General features: G+C 38.5%; 1 protein-coding gene across 1 annotated transcript; it reads right to left on the bottom strand.

Moving 5' to 3' along the window:
• Positions 1-17,101: 17,101 nt before the first annotated feature.
• LOC118488804 (S-protein homolog 5-like) lies at positions 17,102-17,533 on the bottom strand. The gene has a single exon (XM_035986168.1). The coding sequence runs from the start codon at positions 17,531-17,533 to the stop codon at positions 17,102-17,104; it is 432 nt and encodes a 143-aa protein (XP_035842061.1).
• Between the last annotated feature and the right edge of the window lie 2,226 nt (positions 17,534-19,759).

The following is a 19,759-nucleotide window of genomic DNA, read 5'->3' on the forward strand; positions in this document are numbered from 1 at the left end:
CCGTCCACAATGATTGGCATTGAAAAGACACAATAAAACATCATAAAATAGGGCAGTTACACATTTCTCGCTGGCCTCCACCGTAAATTACGGTACCACCGTAGCTTACGGTGGCTTGGAATGGCTTACGGTAGGTCTCTACTGCCTTACGGTGGAAGAAAAATGCTGGGGTCTACCGTAATTTACGGTAGGCTTCAACATGCAATTTTGTTTTCAGCATAACTTTTTCGTTTCAACTCCGTTTTCTTCACCGTTTTCGCCTACGTTCTCGTAATTTCGTCCTCTATAATGCTATCCTCTTAATTCTTCCATAACAATAATTGATTTTTTTCATATACTCTCCATCTTTCAATCTCCAATCCAGTTGCGCCTATTCGAAGCTTCATTTCCACGCTTTTAAGCCCCAAATGTACCTGAAACACAAGCAACCGTAGTTATCTAATTCTAGACAATTACCCGATTAAATGTGGGATTTTAATATCATTCATACCACTTAAGGGTTGTCCTACGGACTACCCGTCACCCGACCTCAAGTCGATCTTCGAGAAGTAGCTAGCCCCTTGCAACTGATCGAACAAATCGTCGATCCTTGGCAATGGGTATCTATTCTTTATCGTGACCTTATTAAGTTCACGATAATCGATGCACAGATGCATCGATCCGTCCTTCTTCTTAACAAACAGGACAGGTGCTCCCCAAGGGGATGAACTCGGTTTAATGAAACCTTTAGCCAGCAGTTCATCCAGCTGGGTCCTTAATTCCTTCATTTCAGTTGGTGCTAGTCTGTACGGTGCTCTAGCAATGGGAGCCGCTCCAGGAATGATATCTATCCTGAATTCCACTTGCCTATCAGGTGGCAACCCAGGTAGATCTTCGGGGAAAACTTCTGGATACTCCGAAATGACAGAAATGTCCTCTATCTTTGGTTTGGGCTCTTCAATTAACACCTGTGCCATGTAGATGACACAGCCTCTTTTTAAACATCTAGAAGCCTTGAGCATAGTTACATTCTCGGGCAATCCATACTGCGTATCTCCTCGAATGGTGAGCGATTCACCAGTCGGGGTCTTTAGCACAATTTGTTTTCTATTGCAGACGATCTGGGCCTGGTTGTGTGATAACCAGTCCATGCCCAGAACGATGTCAAAACCAGCTAGATTAAAGGGAAGTAGAGATAGAGGAAAAGAATGGTTCTTAATGGATATCATACATCCATCTAATATAGTGGAGACGGTTTCTACTGTGCCGTCTGCTAGCTCTACCTTGTATTTCACATTTAGGGTTTTGACAGGCATATTCAACAGTTTGCAAAATTTTTGGTCTACGAAGGATTTATCAGCGCCTGAATCGAAAAGTACTCTTGCAAAGACATTATTCACGAGAAAAGTACCTGTGATTACGTTGTCGTCTTGCAAAGCTTCCTTCACATCCATCTTGAAGACTCTAGCGTTATTCTTTTTAGTTTCTTCAGTCTTCTTGGCGAACTTGGGGCAGTTGCTTTTAATGTGCCCCTTCTCACTGCAGTTATAGCAGGTCGCATCTTTAATCTTCTTACAGTCCACAGTCTTGTGGTCCTTGGACTTGCACAGTCCACAAGTATGCGACTTCGACTGGGACTGTGAGTTCGACCCAAGCCTACATTTCCCAAAGTGGAATTTCTGGCAGTTTTTGCACTTGGGCTTCTCTCCGGATTGTTGCCCATCTTTCCTCGACTCTGTCCCTCTCTTGCCATCACCGTTCCCACGGTGTTTCTTTCCTGACCTTCGTGAGGTATCGTCCTCACGCTTCCTCTTCTCGGCCTCTTTGTTCCTCAGCGATCTCAGTCGGACCGCGTCCATTGTGAGGGACAAAGAGAGGTCAGTTACAGACCTGAAGGTCGTTGGCCGAGAGGCCTTCACACTTGCCTTTATCGCGGGTTCTAACCCCCGATAAAACGAGCGATTCTCCTTGGTTCCGGGGTTACCAGATATGGAACCAATCGAGACATCGTGTTGAAGCTCGTTAAATAGGCTTGGCAGTCCAGATTTGTCATCACCAATGATACAAAATCGGACTCTATCTTCTCCACCTCATGTTGAGGGCAGTAATTTTCTTTGATGAGAGAAACGAATTCTTCCCACGTCATGCTGTATAGCACAGCTTTTCCCGAGGCCTGAACCAGCGCCCTCCACCAAGCTAGGGCCTCGCCCTTAAACGACTGCGACACAAACTTTACCACATCCCTTTCCGCACAGCCACTGATGTCCACCACAGTGTCCATCTCATCCAGCCACGTCATACATTCGACGGCACCTTTCTCCCCCGTGAAGTCTCGGGGTTTACAAGACACAAAGTACTTGTAGGTGCAGCCCCTGGCACCGGATGCATCAGTATACTCCCTTTCACGACGAACACTGTTTTCATTTGACGAGTGATTGTCGTCGTCCTTTTTGGGTTTGGAGAGGGGTTTGGATAATGGTTTGCTGTGGGATTTTGAGTGTGTCTTCGGCTTTGATGGTGGTTTGGAAACGGTTCTGCTTCGAGATTCGGTATATTGTCGATCTAGAGCTGCTTGAACAGCGTTGTCGACAAGAGCCTTAAGTTGAGCGCCCGTTAAATGTACTTGGGCATTATCATAATCATCTTCACTTGTATGACTATTTTCTCCATTAGGATTCGCCATAGTAGCTTGTATATGCTGCAGAAGATAATGAAAATTTTTATTTCGGAGTTTATTATAGAATTGTCTTTTATGGCAATTCATTAACCATGGTAACGAAGACCATATCCGGTTAATTTGTTACTCATTTTATATTTAGGATTTGAACATACTTATCCTATTCACAATTAATATTGTTAGTGGCATAAAAGCCTAGTCACGAGGACGTTATTATAATATTAGCCGAGATTACAGAGAATCAAGGTATGAAGGTTTGAACCGTAGTTCTTTTACCCTTTCTGACAGGGAGTCATAGACCACCACTGTCTTTTGTCTTATATGACAATAATTATGGCCCATAGGCACTACATCACTAATGGATGTTTGATAAGGTTGGCCCGTAGGCACTACATTGCTAATGGATGTTTAACAAGTGATCATCTTCATTGATGATTTAACCCATGATTTATTATATCATTGATTTGGGCTTTGGAATCCTTTAAAGGATTCTTGTATAAGAATGACGTGTGCGATTTTAATGAATCACATCTGCCATGATTGTTAACATGCTTACAGAGATTAACAGGGAATCTGAATCTTTTAATTAGGTCTTACCATCTTGGCCGGATCTTAAAAGACACCTGGCTAGGTTTCACTCTTAAGATTCTTTATTTAGGCAGATCAAATTAAAAGGAATGATTTTGATTTATTTCATATATAGTAATAACAAAATGAAATTCATAACATAACATTCCAAAACTTCAATACGATTACACGCTGCCCTAAACGGGACTTTTAAACAAGTACATACCTACATAGAGGTTTTAATAAAAGACAGGTCCACGCAGGGACTAATACAAGATAGGTGTCCGCGTAGGGACTGAAAGATAAGTCCACGTAGGGACTGAAATACGATAAATGTCCACGTAGGGACTAAAGTGTAAGTACAACAATCCATAAGGAGACTAAGGGTCTCGTTTCTTCTTCTTGCCCTTCAGTAGGTTTGCCAAGCCCTTGAGGAATCCTCGGTGGCTCTTACGTTCTTCCTCGAAGTCTCTTTCCACACGGCTCAAACGGTGGAGTATTTCTTCTTGTTCAGGTGGGGAAAAACGTGGTTGTGGCGCCGGTTGTGGAACTGGAGGTCTAGGAGGTGCTGGATACCCATGAGCTGAGTAGTCCGGTATCCCCATGTTTCCAAAGGCTCCGTCGGGATAGCGGGCATTATACCTAGCCGCTACCACATATGGGTCGCGCTCATAGTTGTAGTTGTAGTGTGCGTGCGATGACGGTTAGAACGGGTTGTAAGTCGTTGGACCCGTGTACGCAGGTATTAGGTGGTCATACCCAAATGGTGGCGAAGACGGTGCAACTGGTGTGGAGTTCGCCTCCTGTGCTGGACTTGCAGGTCCTTCTTCTGGTAGTGGCGGGTAGTGGCTACTACTAGAGTGTCGAGGGGTGCTGAAGTGGAATTCCCCTCCTCGTGTGGACATACGGGCATTTGTCCTCCTACGCCTTGGCGGATCAGGCATTACTGGCACGAAGCGTGGTGGTGGCGTAACTGCCACGAAGCGTGGATCCTCGGAGGGATCTTGCGGATGTTGCGGCTGGTGTTGTGATGTCTGATGAGATGGTGTGTGGTACCACTCGTGTTGATTAAACAACGCCATGAAGCTATCTGGTCCCTGATAGGGTGTGCCATGAAAGGATGACCCATCAAAGATTTCTATTGGATGCGTGGGCGTACCACGAGCAGGTTCTGTCGGATCCGTGTCCTCGTCCATATGGTCTTCGGAGAAGTGATCTTGTGGTCCTAACAGAACAAAGCCTGCAGGCTCCTGAATGTAGTCAGCTGGGTTAAACTGACCTCTGAAGTATGGAGTAGGGTCGTCAAAATTGCGGTGCAATACCGAACGCTGTAGAGGTATGTAGGAGGGTTGAGGGTTGTTGGGATTATTCTCGGAATCTGGCCCGAATGAGTGACGGTACGATGGCGTCGAGCTGTGCGAGGTAGAATGCCTCGCAGGTTCGAAAAGGTTTCTCCGTCTTTGCGGTTCTTCACTCCTTGTGGTCGAAGGAGCTCGCGTATTTGAAGGTCCAGCTTCGTGATCGTTGTGAGTAACGATCTCTCCTCTGCCTCTTCTTCCTCTTCCTCTTCCTCGGAAAATTACAGGTGCCATATTTCCTGCTTTCAAAACTATTAAAAATCACAATAACAATAAAAGACAACTGGAATAAAGAATTCGAATTTGTCCTATGTTCTTGTCTAGACTCAAGTATGTGCAATTGTGTCACTGAGATTAAACACATTAGGATAGTGTTTAATTCACTCAATGTTGGCTCTGATACCAACCTGTCACACCCCGATTTCCACGTGTATCACCGGTGGGCCTGGTGGGGGATTACCGTGACGTAGTTGGCAACAATATAGTCAAACCACACAATTATATGAATGCACAACGGAAGCATAAAGATAAATATAATTCAACCTTTGATTGTAATATCGAATGTATCACAAATAGTCGAATGGTATCCACAGGGGATCAAAATAATAATAAAAATATTGTTCAACAGACAAGGCATCAAAGCTTGCGAGACTTCTTAAGATGCTAAGGAGCTATAACCAGCCGATTACGTGTAGTACCTGCACTTAATCTTTTTGGGAAAATACGTCAGTTTACACTGGTAAATACATTCAACCGACACTTTTGTAAAATGTTTATTAAAATTGATTTGAATGCACAAGGCACAAACTCTTTTATAACTTGGGAGAATTATTTAATATTATAATCTTGTGAACGAATTACATGTTCCTTCTTTGCGTTCAGTAGCCCGGATCTAGTCCGGGTTAAAGATCAATAGACACACCACTTTGCGTAAAACCGAGGTGGGTAAACCAACGGTTACGTCTTTTAATAATATAGACATAATGCCGGGTGTACGCCTACACCCGGATGTCGAGGTCGTGGCCATTTCGTAAAATGATGCCTAGGATATCCGGGACATGGTCATTAACCCCCCAAAGGCTTTTAGGTAACAAGACTGTTTAAACGAGCCGATCAAATTATTCAATTAACCACCAAACGATGGAAGATTTGATGCTCGATCAAGCGGTATTTTATATATACCGTAACCCAAGCCCGTAATACGGAAAATAAGTTAAAAGTATTTACCTTTGCAAGTATTGTCCTTAATTGATTAAATAACAGATATCTTTTACTGGGGCTCCTATTCTGGAACGAAGGTTTTAAAATAACCTATTAGAATCCTAACGGGTCTTTATATTAGCCGTAGCCTAGACCGGTCAGTTTCAAGGGATAGATACGGTTTAATCGCGTGAAAGGCGAAAACCGAGAATGGAATGTGATTCTGACCCAACAAGTTCGAAGACTTGTTTTATATGGGCTTAATATTCACACTCTGGATTTTGGGGTCAAAATAATATGGTTTGACCCGTATCGGCCAATTTATGTAAACTAGTTACATAAGCCGAACCATGCGCGCAATAGGCGCAACGGGATACCGTAAGAGTCCTACACTTGTTTCCCAAGTCAATATGCCTTAAAGAGGTTGTGGTATCAGTAGGATATCTTCCGTGATGCCCGTAACGAGTTTAAGTTCATTATACTCCCCGTAGGGGTTTTTCGGTCATTTTAAAGACTTTTTAAAAGAGGTTTTAGAGTTCTACAGGAAATCTGAGTTTCCTGTTCAGTTGTAAAGTCCAAAATACTTTATTTATTATTTAAAATCAGTAGCAACTGAAATCGGGTCAAAAGACCTTGTAGAACTCAAGTTTTGGCCGAAAAGGGCATATTCGGTATTTACCGAACCGTAGCCATAACCGCTGGTTATGAGCAGGTTAAAATTAATTAAAAATCTTTAAAAATCCCAAAATATTCTTTTACAACAGTGAGTAAAAGGTTTGGTGATGAAATCTTGGTTTAGGTAGGCGTTATGCTAATCGCGCCGTTTATTACAAAAGTTTCTTTTATTTGCGCTATTTAGCATAACTCCTATTCTAGACCTCGGATTGGCGTGAAACTTTAGGGACATGCTTAGAATTTAGTAAGCAAGGTTATGGTCCCTTCACGTGTCCGAAATACTCGTTTTATTTTAAAAAGGGCGTTACGGTCAACTTTTAAGCAATTAACGGAAATGCGTAAAAGACTCGGACAAACAACGAACCGGTCACAGAAGGTGATACCATCACGTGACCTGGTCCTAAGAGAGTCCTAAGGCATATCTACATTGCACTAAAACGGGTCAGAACTGAAGTCAAAGCAAAAGTCAAACTTTTGCGACATTCGGCTCCAAACCGGGTCAATATAGCAAATGGCCGAATCAAATGAGCTTAGACAAGTTTATATACTTAATATCATGTTTTATAAGTGTTCGAACAGGTTTCATATCATCTATATTACAGATTATGCAAGAATCGCAAAAATGGCTTTCTGTTGACTTTTTAAGTACACGTTTGACTCGACATTTGAACTAGTTAGAGTGATGATCAGGGGGAACCCTTTTAGGGGTTTATTACCCTCATAAATACCAACACATAACTACTTTTGTTTCGACAATTCACTGGACCATTCGTGATTTATCGCAAAGTCAATCGTTAGTTACGACGGATTGACTTTTAGGCTACACTAAGCAATAACAAAGCCATAGAAGGTTTGGCATACTTACAGAGACTTGTGCACGACTTAGGAATGTTAGAAGAAAGCTTGTGAGCTCCAGGAATGATTAGAGAATGTGTTTTGAGGTGTGTTTCATTTGTGAACCAAGCATGGCCTTTTATAGTAAAGTTTGGTGCACAAGATCATCACAACACATCCTACATTGCTCATGGATGATCAACAAGTGTCCAGAGGTGCTAGGGGTCAAGTAGAGGGCACCTATGCCTCATTGATTGTTCACAAGTTCGTCTACAAGCCAAATCATTGAATCTGCCCATACTTTCTGCATCTGTATGGTTCACGCGGGCCCGCATGGAAGATCAGGCAGCCTTGTACGCGGGCCGCCTGGATCCTTAAATCAGACGCGTATAACAGAAGGCTCGCGGCCCGCATTAACTTACTCCATTCTTTAACGCGGCCCGCGTTAGGTCAGTTTCTCAAGATTTTTAAATCTTTTATAATCATTACTAAATCTTTGTAATTAATAACGAAATCTTTGGTAATTAATAACCTGACCTTTCGGGTTTGAAGGGGTAACTTTGCGATTTGGCCCTTGATTATTTACAACTAAGGGCCTCGTGTTATTTACCCGCATTGTTAAGTCCCCGGTTAGTTTGTTAGTTATCTGGAAAGCTTTAACTTTTATTGTTGACGCTTTTAACCCTTCTCGTACGAATTTGATCATAACTTTCTCGTTTTAAAACAGAACTTCGCGGAATTTATATATTACATTCTAGTGAGCGTATTTTACTGTTACAAAGCCTCGGGTACGTCAAAGGGTCACTCAGAGGTATAATTAAACATGTTGACACAGTTAACCCCTGCAGCTTGTAATCTCTCACTTTCTTCCGCGTTTCGCTTCCGTACGATCCATGATTTATTCGTTTGAAGGTACGAGGATCGTTTAGGGTTACTATACGGTATACTTACTCTTGGTTGACATTCATAACCCTCGAATTTACATACTTTCAAGGTTTGTCAACATTAGTCCTTCATTTAATATTAAATGCCACGTGTAAACTCAAGACACGTGTCAATACATTATTGGACACAAAATTTCGAGGTGTTACACCTCTTCTAGTTCAGATGTCTGCAGATGTGGTCCGCAGACTGCAGACATTTTACCTCTAAAAAAACAAACAGCACCGTAGTGTATTTTAGTGTAACTTAGGGTGAAAAAAATGGTGGAATGGATGTGAATGCTCTAAGAGGTGTGCAATGATTATGGGTCTTCTGCTCTGTTCGACACCTGCTCTTTTTTTGGGTAAATAATATGTATTTTTAAGATGCAATCTTTCACCTTAATTCATGTTTTCTTGTTTCTTTTAGGGTTAACTTTGCTGAAACTGAAACAAAGTTTGAATTACAATAAGAGGTGTGCAATGATTATGACATATTTTAGTTATATGCTATGCAATGTTGTATTCTGCAAATTGTACATAAAAGAAACTCACTGCTTTTTGTCAATTTTTACCTTAGGGAATATATAATGGCTTAAAATTTTGATCAAAAACTTAATAGTATGTTCTCTAGAATAGAATTGCGACTTAAATGGTTTCCTTTTCAAGCAACTCCTCCAACCCTTTTAGGACTCACAATCACAATTTGTCTTTTAATATTATTTAATTAATATTTAAAAATCAACATACACTGGTACTGCAAGTATATGTGTCTTTGATGCTCGAGCTGTAGCTTGAAATCAACAAGCTCTTCTCATTTTTGTTACAAGAGTTTTTTTTTTAAGTTTACGTTGTATCTAGGAGATGTTAGTTAATAAACAAGATAAGTTGAGGCTGCTGCTCTGAAAAGGATACAAGATTACGGGTTACAGTTATGCCGGACCAACTGATTTGATGGTACCGGTACCCGGTACCAAATGAAGTTCATCGTGACGTACAATCCTTAAAAAGCATTGAACCTTTTTTTTAAATTTTTATGATTTATTAAATTTTTTTGATTTTTTTTTTATTTTTTTGATTTATTTAAATATTTATAGCCTATCATGCCCAAATCCATCTTGACAAAAACCCATTTTGACCTAAACCCATCCTAACCTATTTCTTAATAAACCCATCCTAACCCATTACCCAAACCTGCCCAACCCATCCATTTTGCCACCCCTAGTGTTAACGGTCCGGACATCACTATTTATAGAATAAGTCGTAAGTCAAACCGTCAGTAGCGGTTTATATCATTATCAACCAAAACCAAGCTCAAGCGAAACTGTGACTAATGGTTTGGCTTCGGTTAGGTTCACGATTTGGACTTGTTTGGCCTTATCCGTAATTCCGTAAACAAAACTGTTCGGTACGATTTGGACTTTAGAAACTCCTAAACCAACCGAATAACAAAACCTGACCCCGAAACCAAACTTAAAGACCAGTTTGGATAGTTTCATGGTTTCAAACCAAACCACGAACACCCCAAATTTATTATGCACCACCATTTGTTACATATATGTCTTTGTTCCCACGGGGATGGATGACCCAAACAACCCATTTATCTCTCTCAAAAAAAGCACTAAAAGATGAAAAAAAGGGTCAAATACTATAATGACTATCTCTCAAACTTGCTAGCTGCTATAAAGTAAGCCCATTTAGATCTCTTACTTTGAAAATGCTTTAAATGTTTGTACATTACATTGATCAATGCCCTTAAGTTCTGGTTTGGTGGTATTTGCAAACAGAGAGGATGGGTGTAATGCGAAGGGCTATTTTGCATGGTCATTGTTGGATAACTGGGAATGGGCTGTGGGTTATAGTCCACGATTCGGGTTGTATTTTTTAAACTATAATGACAAGCTCAAAAGATACGCTAAGGACTCGGCTATGTTGTTCTAGAATTTCTTGACCGCGGGTTAGAAGATCAACACATCGGATCATTTGCTGGTTGCGTCTTCATATCTATGAATACACGACCGGTAAACCGAAAGAATAGCTTCTATTAATTATATTGGATTTGTTTGTATAATATACATGAATGACTAATTATTTTTTATTTGCTTGTATGTTGTAGGTTTGAACCGGCCCCGAAGGTTGTTGATTGCTACCGGTGTTGGCAGATGCATGGGCGGATGGACAACCGCGAATGGCGGCGCTGTTGGTAGTTTCCGGTTCCAATGGCAATGGGAGTTCCGGCGATGGAAGCGATGGTACGTGTAATATTAATTTTTTATTTATATAGTTTGTTTTCCAATGATAGACAATTGTTGTTTCTTTTTTTACTTTTGAACAGTTGAAAAGATGTGATTAAAAGAAAAACTAAAAATCCCAACAAAATCCGTAGAACACCAAAAGACACATGAAGCATCAGAGATTAACTAAGAAAAGTTTTGATACTTGCGGCTACGGAATTCTGCTAAAATTTTCATTCACGTTTGATTAATGTTCTAGCATTGACGAAGGTATGTATATGTTCTTCGTTCGACATACTTAATAATGGTTTTCTTTTGCGTTTGCGTACAATTTTTCACGCTCTGATTCGCATTACCTATTGTTTTGCAGGTAGGACTTTCATATTTATTGATTTGTAAGAATAATTCCAACCCTGTTTTGACCCGTTACCTGACCCACCCATACTTTTTTCGCACATATTTGATAAATTACAATTCTACAGGTGGCCCCCCATAAAGCTTGGCGTTAACATGCTAGCTCAGAAAAAGAATCCTGTTTCGACAATTTCAACAAGAGCGCGAAAAAGAGCGGGCGGACCAAACGGCATGGCAAAAAACTAAGCTGAAAAACATCGGAAATAACTAAAAACTCTCGTCTTGTTAAGTATTGAAATGTTAAATATCAGATTAGTTTTGAATGCTTTTAATAAGGATTTTTTATGCGTGTTGGAATTCTTTAGAATTTTTGGAATGTTTGTAATGTCTCAAAATGTTGCTTTAATATTTTTGGAATGTTTTAGAATTTTGCTGCATTTTTTCTTGGAATATAATAGTAATATCGCTGTATTTTTTTTTTCATAAAAAATGGTTTTTTTTTTAATTTCTTTATTTTTTTTTTACAATTTGTCACAAATCTGTAGCAAACAGCTACATTATGGGTTGTAGGAAATTTGTCGCAAACCAAAAAATTGTAAGAATTTTGTGGTAACCTTCAAAAAAATATTTTTGTGGTTTGTAGGAATTTTGTCACAAAACTTAAAAAAAAAACATTTTTTAAGTTGTAGGAAATTTGTCGCAACATTAAAAAAATATATTTTTTATTTGTAGGAAATTTGTAGCAAACTGTTAAGTGAAAGTTTTATAATTTTGTAGCAAAATAAAAATAATTATTTGTAATTATGGATAAATTTTCTCATTAGTGCTATTAATTATAAAAGTAAAATATCATAAAATAAAATACAAAAATAGGCATAATTGTGGAAGAATTGTAGGAAAAACATAAAAAACCGGTTAGGTATTTTGTAGCAACGCTTGTGACGATAAATTTTTGTCGAAAATTTGTGAGAAATTTTGTCATAATTTTGTAGCTAACCTGATTTTCGACAAGCATATTTTGCACGAAAATTTTTGTAGTAAATATGTAGGTAAGACCAATTTCCTACAAATTTGCTACAAATTTGGCTGTCACAAAGTATGCACTTTTCTAGTAGTGAAATGGGGTCTCAAATTTGTGGATAAAATGGGTTCATGGACTTTGTCGTCCTCTCGGGCTTCGGTTTTGGTCAATGGGTCTCCCACGAAGAAGTTTCATCATTTACAAGGTGTTCGCCAAGGCAATCCATTATCACTATTTATCTTTATCTTGGCAACCGAGGCCTTGTCCTTTTTTATAACTAAGGTGGTCTCAATAGGGATTTTACATGGCATTGCAACCCATAAAAAAGGCTTGTTCTATCCCACTTAATTGTTGTTGATGACGACCTTATGGGACCGCTCGTCTTCGAACATTCAAAACATTAGTTGTATTAGGACATGCTACTATTTGTGCTCGAGTTTTACAATGAACTTGAAAACCCTATCTTTATGTTGTAGGTACAGCTTCAAAATATCTCACTCTCATATATATATATGGTTTATGTTGTAGGCTGTCAAGAATTACTGCAAAGCTAGTTGTCTCCCTTTCCCTTACATTGGTTTATCTATGGGTGCCAACACGAATCGGGTTAAGCAAAGGGACTCTATTATCAAACCTATTAAGCTTGATTATCATCATGGAAAGCCACAACATTATTCATTGGTGGTAGGGTAACATTCCTAGCTACTTAGGTCTATATGAACAATTGAACGTATGTTGACTTTTCTAATCTGACATTTGATCAAATTGTGTTTAATTTCAAATAATCATGATTTGTTGCTGATTATGATCATGTGTGCAAGTTTAGATTGTGATTTTATTGTTGTGTTTGATGATTTTGTTGACCTTGGCACGTAAAGGTACACCCTAAGTTCAATTAAGTCTTTCTTAGGTTGTTAATCAGTAGGTTTTTGGTCTACGACTTGTCATTAGAGATAATACAAGTTAACTAATAATTAAAAGAAATTAATAGTAAAGTGTGCATCCATTTCTGGTGACCTAAGAAGAAATCCAGGACTGTTAGGTCACGATCTAATCGTTGTTTGATAACCGGTACACTCGCTAGCTCGAGGTGCATCTAATTATTAGTGTATGGTATTTTCTAAGTAATAGGTTTATCACGTTAGGGTTAGTTTCACGATTTTAGGATTGTTCGCATCGACGGTGTCACAAGTAAGATATTTGTGGAATTTTGAGCCTCTAGCGAAGGATTAATATGTATAGCACTTAATTACTTTGTTTTGATTGCACTTCATCTTTTAGTTATTAGGATCTTGTGGGTGTGGACCACATTCCTAGCTTCCTTATAAATACAGATTTTGTCATCTCTAGCGAGAGGCTAGCCAGGTTAGTTATCAGGGCTTCGATCATTTTCAGGTTAAAAGGCCACTACATGTTCATAGGAGTATCAAGGTTGACCTTTATGAATATGCATGTGAAAGAATTTAGGAGTACTCAAGCTTGAGTCTAGTTTGGTATAAGGGGAAGACTGGAAAAATGTTGACTGTAAACCAAAGCTAGGTGGGTCAACCCAACCCGACATGACTATTGCCCCACTCTAATGGTAGTTGGAAGTCCAAATTTACTAGCAATCGGTTGTTGGCATGATTTGAGTCATGGAGGAAGTAGTGACAACACTTTCTCCCGGTATTGATTTTAGAGTGAATTTCAAATTTTGTCATTTATCTTTATACCTAATTTCAGGCGGTGTCCTTTATCTTTAAAATTGATGAGTTTTGTACTTAATGTTTCAAAATCGTGCACGGTTTGTCCTTTGTCCGTAACCCAGTTTATTTTTTCAGTTAAATTAGCTAATGCAAGGGTAGTTTAGTCTTTTTACCTATTTATTTAAAAATATTTTACCAAATAAGACAAAAATAAATTTTAATAAATAATATAATATATATTAATATAATATGTATATGTATGTATACGTATTTATTTCTCTATCTCTCTACCCCTTTCTCCCCTTCTACCTCTCTTCGCCACCGTCAACAACCGTCCAAATCAACCACTAACAACCACCACCCTCCATGACTCAACAACCATCACCGCCACCACCAAAAAACATTCACCGCCACTAACCCCTCTCGCGGCCACCACCCACAACCGCACCTCCCCACTATTAGCCCACTGATTCAACTCCTAACCTACAACCCTTCGATTAGGGCTGTCCAAACTGCTCGACAATCGAGGATCGCTCAACGATCGCTCGAAAAATGCTCGTTCGATTCCCGCTCAGTTTGTAAATGAGCCGCTCGGATCGGTTCGATTCAAATTCAATCCAAGCATGAGCAAAGCTCTGCTTGCTCGTCGATCGCTCGGTTTCACTCGAATTATATATATATATATATATATATATATATATATATATATATATATATATATATATATATATATATAGATTTTAAAGATTAAAAACCCAAAAAAATTAAAAGCCCAACTTAATATTTAATATGAAAATCTAACCCTAAATCCTATTCCTAAAACAATATTCAGTCATAATCATAATCGAAGATCTGCAACATATCGCCGCTCCAGCCCAAAAAATATTCAGCCCAAATTAATGCTTGTGTTTAGAGGTTATATGTTGATTTGAAGTTGAATTTTGTGGATGAAGATGATCAAACTTAAAGAAGAAGTTTATGGCTTTTGAACTAAATGACAATTTGTATTTCACACTTTATTTTATGCTTCTTGATATTGTTAAGAACATTTTTAGAATCATGATTTTAGTTATGTATTGCTTTTGTTAGTAACGTGTTGGACATGTTTTAATTAAGTTAGGATTTGTTTTTGTTGAACGAAGCCTTATAATTCAATCGAGCGAAACCGATCGAAAACGATCCGCTCGATTTTTTTAGGATTTGATAAAAATCAAGCGAAACCGAGCGAAAACGATCCGATCGATTCAAATTCAATCCGAGCATGAGCATCACTTTTGTGCTCGGTTTTGCAAATTCGATCCGATCGGATCGGATCGGTTGTAATTCAATCCGAGCATGAGCAGACCCTCGATCGGATCGGATCGGCTCATGAACACTCCTACCTTCGATTAAACCTTCCCCCACATATCCTTTCAACCATTCTTTCCGGCAACTGTTTTCACCTCAATCTCGTCACAGCTCACCTCTTATTCGATTCCCAAACCAATATGCAAAATACAACCTACTTTCTCCATCTTAATAATTCACCTCATTCAGATCATCAAACTAACTCATAAAATATTATTATTATTATTATTGTGTTCGGTGTGGGCGACAATGAGATGGAGAATTTATCTCTACAAACAAAAAACCCAACTCCCAGAGATTTGTTACAAAGATTTACAAAAAGATCCGACCCGGATGAGGAATGGAGGAAGAGGAAGGAGCTACAGAGCTTGCGGCAGCTGGCGGCGAGGCGGCGATCTGAGAAGCAGAAAAGTTTGACTAGAGGTGAACGGGATGAGTACGTGGCAGCTATGGGTTGGGTCGGGTCCTCCCCGGGTCCACTGTTTGGGTCGGGTAAATGGCCTCCTGGGGGGGGGGGTAGATAGAGAGATACCGGGTGGTGGTGATGGCGACAACTAGGGGTGCAAACGAGCCGAGCGGCTCGCGAGCTACTCGAGATTTGCTCGAGAAAAAGCTCGAAACGAGCCGAGCCTTATCGAGCCCGAGCCCGAGCCGAGCTTGAGCCTCAAAGCAAAGCTGGTTTGTTTATCGAGCCCGAGCTCGAGCCTCACATGTGAAGCTCGTTAGGCTCGTCGAGCCTTAGTGTAAACGAGCCGAGTCGAGCCGAGCTTATTTAAACTTGTTTACAAATCGACCTCGAACCTGAAAATAAGCTTATTTAGTAAACGAGCCCGAGCCCGAGCCCGAGCTTTACTTATCGAGCTCGCAAGCCTAAAAAGTCTACTATTTATATTATTTTTATTTAATATACTAATTAATAGATAATAAACGAGTCGAGTCCGAGCCGAGCTCGAGCTTGATAAAATACAAACGAGCCAAGCTCGAGCTTTGAAAACAAAGCTCGAATCGAGCCGAGCTCGAGCCCGAGCTCTCATAAGTTAATCGAGCTCGAGCTCGAGCCTGGGTGAGCTCGGGGGCTCGGCTCAGCTCGTTTGCACCCCTAGCGACAACCAGGAAGTGGTGGTGGTGGCGACAACCGGGAAGTGGTGGTGGTGGTCTGAAAGTTGGATAGATGTAGGTTAGAGAGAGGGAGGAAAACAGGGAGTAGGTCAGAGAGAGAATACAAATTTATTTTTTTATATATGTTTTTTTCATTATTTACAAAATACTCCTTGGATACTAAAAATTTACACAATAGTCCTTATAATGGTAAAAAGACCAATATGCCCTCATGTGCAAGTCATGTGACTAGATTTAACTGAAAAAATAATCTGGGTTAGGGTCAAAGGACAAACCGTGCACGATTTTGAAACATTAAGTACAAAACTCATCAATTTTAAAGATAAAGGACACCGCCTGAAATTGGGCATAAAGATAAAGGACAAAATTTGCAGTTCACTTTTGATTTTATTGTTTTTATTAGGGGTGTTGATTGTCTGGTTTTCAGGTCGATCGCATGCCATACATCAGCAACGTTTTTTTTTACCATTGTAAATTGAATTGCTGAAAATTAAAACAAGCCAAACCAAGTTGGTACTAATGATTTGGTTCCATTTTGATTTCATGGTTTGGGTTTATTAGATATAAATAGAATTGCAACATCATAGATAGAACCATAAATAAACAACATCCAAGCAGCAGTCAAGACAATCTTAAATTCAATTCTAAGTTTTTCAATATACAAAGATCAATCAATTTCCCTATTTATTCTGATTCTAGTTATTAGGGTGAGCGGGGCACTCCCCTCTTAGGGGATTCACCTCTCTTACACACACCCAATCAGGTTATGCCACGTCAACTCCCCTCTTAAACTCACCTCACACCCTCAATTTGATGGCGGCACTCCCCTCTTAGGGGACTTGTTTTTTTATTCAAAAAAAATAAATAAATAAATAAAAAAAAATAATTGATTGGTTGTTACAACCTATGGGCCCACCATCTCCTCTCTTCTTGTGCGGTGACTCCTCCCCCAACCCCCTCCCCGATTTGGGTCCCCGCAGGGATGGCGGCGGTGTTCCGGCTTGAGGAATGGGGTCACTGATCCGCCTCCCCGAAAATATAATAAGCACCCACATAAGATACCAGTGATATATATCAAGCTATATTATAGATTATATCAAGTTCCATTCAATGGCCGAAAATATAAATTTTTTATTCATCCCAATGTTTTTTAAACGTCCAGTAATTGTTAGCAAAAGTTCTGTTATATGCGGATACATAAAATCCACCCGGTCGAACCAACCAATAACAATGTTGACCACTCTCTTTGTTTAGAGCACACGGGCCTCGAAGCTCATTGTCGAACAAAGCCAAGGACGTGAATTTTGAACCCCACCAAAAGTAGCCATAGAAAAGAGTACGGCCATCAATCCTGTCACAAAATGACCAGTTGTAATTCCCATTAAATGGAATTGTATGATTACCAAGATCATCATCTCCTGATTTAATATGAGCGACAATATCATCTTCAATATTACTTATAACATAAAGATTCCATTTTGCAGTAAGAAAGCAGGCATGAGTTACAGAAGTAATCAAAGACAGTAATGTGAGTAGAGTAAAGAGGTTATGCATTGCACCCATGATATTGTTTTAGGTTTAACAAATTCTTGGTATATATAGAAAGATAGACATCATATACTATGCCAAGAATTAAACCTTTTGTTTCAAAATGAAAATTTACATATCGAAACACATATTTTCATTACAACTAACATTAATACCATCATTAATATATTGTCTTTTTTATGGTAGAAATGTAAATTTTAAAATTAATGAATATGTAACTGTTTTACATATATATCGACAACTATATTATATTATTAATATTGATGGAAATAAAATTTCTTTATACCCCTCACTACCGTTACCAAATAATTAATACTAGGTGGATTTGCCCGCACGATACGGCGGAAACTCGGTCGGTATTGGTTCGGATCGTTATATAAGGGAATTCGATGGGGAAGGGATTTGATTCGTTACAGTATCGACACTTAATTTATAGTCATGATATGTCCAAAAGAATGTGTTTTACATTGGAAACCATCAAAACGAATACCGGCGTCAGTTCCAATAATAACTATACTGGTACCGATATCGGTATTGATTTGCTTTGTCTCGGTACTAATAAGAAAAAAAATCTTTTTGAACAAAGTTAATAAAGGAAGATGGGAAAAAAAATATTAAACGAACTCGTGTATTCAACTTTATAAAAAAATAATGAACGTGAGTTATCGGAGGAAAATCAAATTATATACAAACTAAATGGATTAAAAGCATATATATTTTTATGCATACACTAATACCGGTGTCGACGTTGTCCGGTCGGTATTCGTTATGTTCGTCACGACTTATACCTTCATCGGCATTGTTCGGTCCGTATTCGTTTTGTTCGTCACGATACTGCTATGACACCGACACTTGATCTAGCCTACAAAAAAAAAAGACTCTATTTCGAACAAAACTCCGTTTTCGATAAAATTTATATATGAATGTCAAGAAATTAAATCAAATACAACTATGGATTTAGTTTTTTAAGCCAAGAAACGCAAGTAAACGGATAAAATATAGATTAGTAAAAAGATATTAGCATATAGAAGCATATATTGTATAGGATGAAAAAATTAACTATAATTTTAATAGTATAATAGAATAATAAATTAAATTTGAATATATATTAATATTGACTTGTAACCATGGGATCAATTATTAATATATTGTTTTTCTCTACTTTAGAAAAAAAAAATTGAACACTGTTCATCAATACTTTATAATCATATGTACAACTAGTAATATTCTCCGCGTGTTACGGCGGGTCTAAGGTAGTATCGGTTTGATTTACAACGGTATCCGTATGGTATCGGCACTCGATATAGTAACCAAAAGATACAACTCAAAGATTAAAGTAATGATATGACCAAAATGATGTCAACACGTGTTTTACAATGGTCGAAAGACGAAAACCATAAAAACGAATATCGGTTCCAACAATAATGATACCAGTACCAATGTTATTCGGTCGAAATCGACAGGGCATTGATGTTGCTAGGACGGTGTCAGTTTAGTTAGTCAAGGTAATGGTATGATACCAACACTCGCTATAGCTTACAATATATAAAATATACTCTATACTGCTACCGAAGTTGTTCAAACGGTATTGGTTCAGTTCGTCACAATTAAAAAAACAAAAAAAAAATCAACTATATTTTACCCGTTCGATTCAAATAAAACTTATCTTTAAATATAGACAAAAATAAGCATGTCGCAACACTATATTCGAAATTTTGTAAGGCATTACTTGTATTATTAAAATAATATAAAGGATAAACGACGTCGACATATAATAAAAATACCAAGGGGCTGTTTATTTACCTCTTAATGAGGCTCTTAATGGCTCTTATTGGTTCAACACTTAATGGTTCAAACTGTTTGTTTCATGAGCAGATGTCTGAATGGTTCAGACATTTGCCTCTGAACGGTTAAGCATTATACAGGTTCATACCTCTTACTGGTTCAGTACTTAATGATGACCTCTTACTGGTTCAGCACTTAACCATTCAGATGTTGCCAAACAGCCCTTAAAACGTAGCTAAAAAATAGACACATCGTAACTGCATACTCAAAATTTTATAAAACATCATATCATATAATAAAGAAAAAATATATTTAATTAATATAATAAAATATATAATTAAAAGATAGAAAAAATATGATAACATATGTAATTTTAATTTTGTTTACTGTTCATCCCCAGTTTCCTTTAATATGTATAGTATAACTAGTTGATTTTCCCCACGCTTCATGGTGGGA

This window comes from Helianthus annuus, chromosome 17 (genome assembly GCF_002127325.2).
Source record: "Helianthus annuus cultivar XRQ/B chromosome 17, HanXRQr2.0-SUNRISE, whole genome shotgun sequence".
In the NCBI taxonomy this organism is placed as follows: Eukaryota; Viridiplantae; Streptophyta; class Magnoliopsida; order Asterales; family Asteraceae; genus Helianthus; species Helianthus annuus.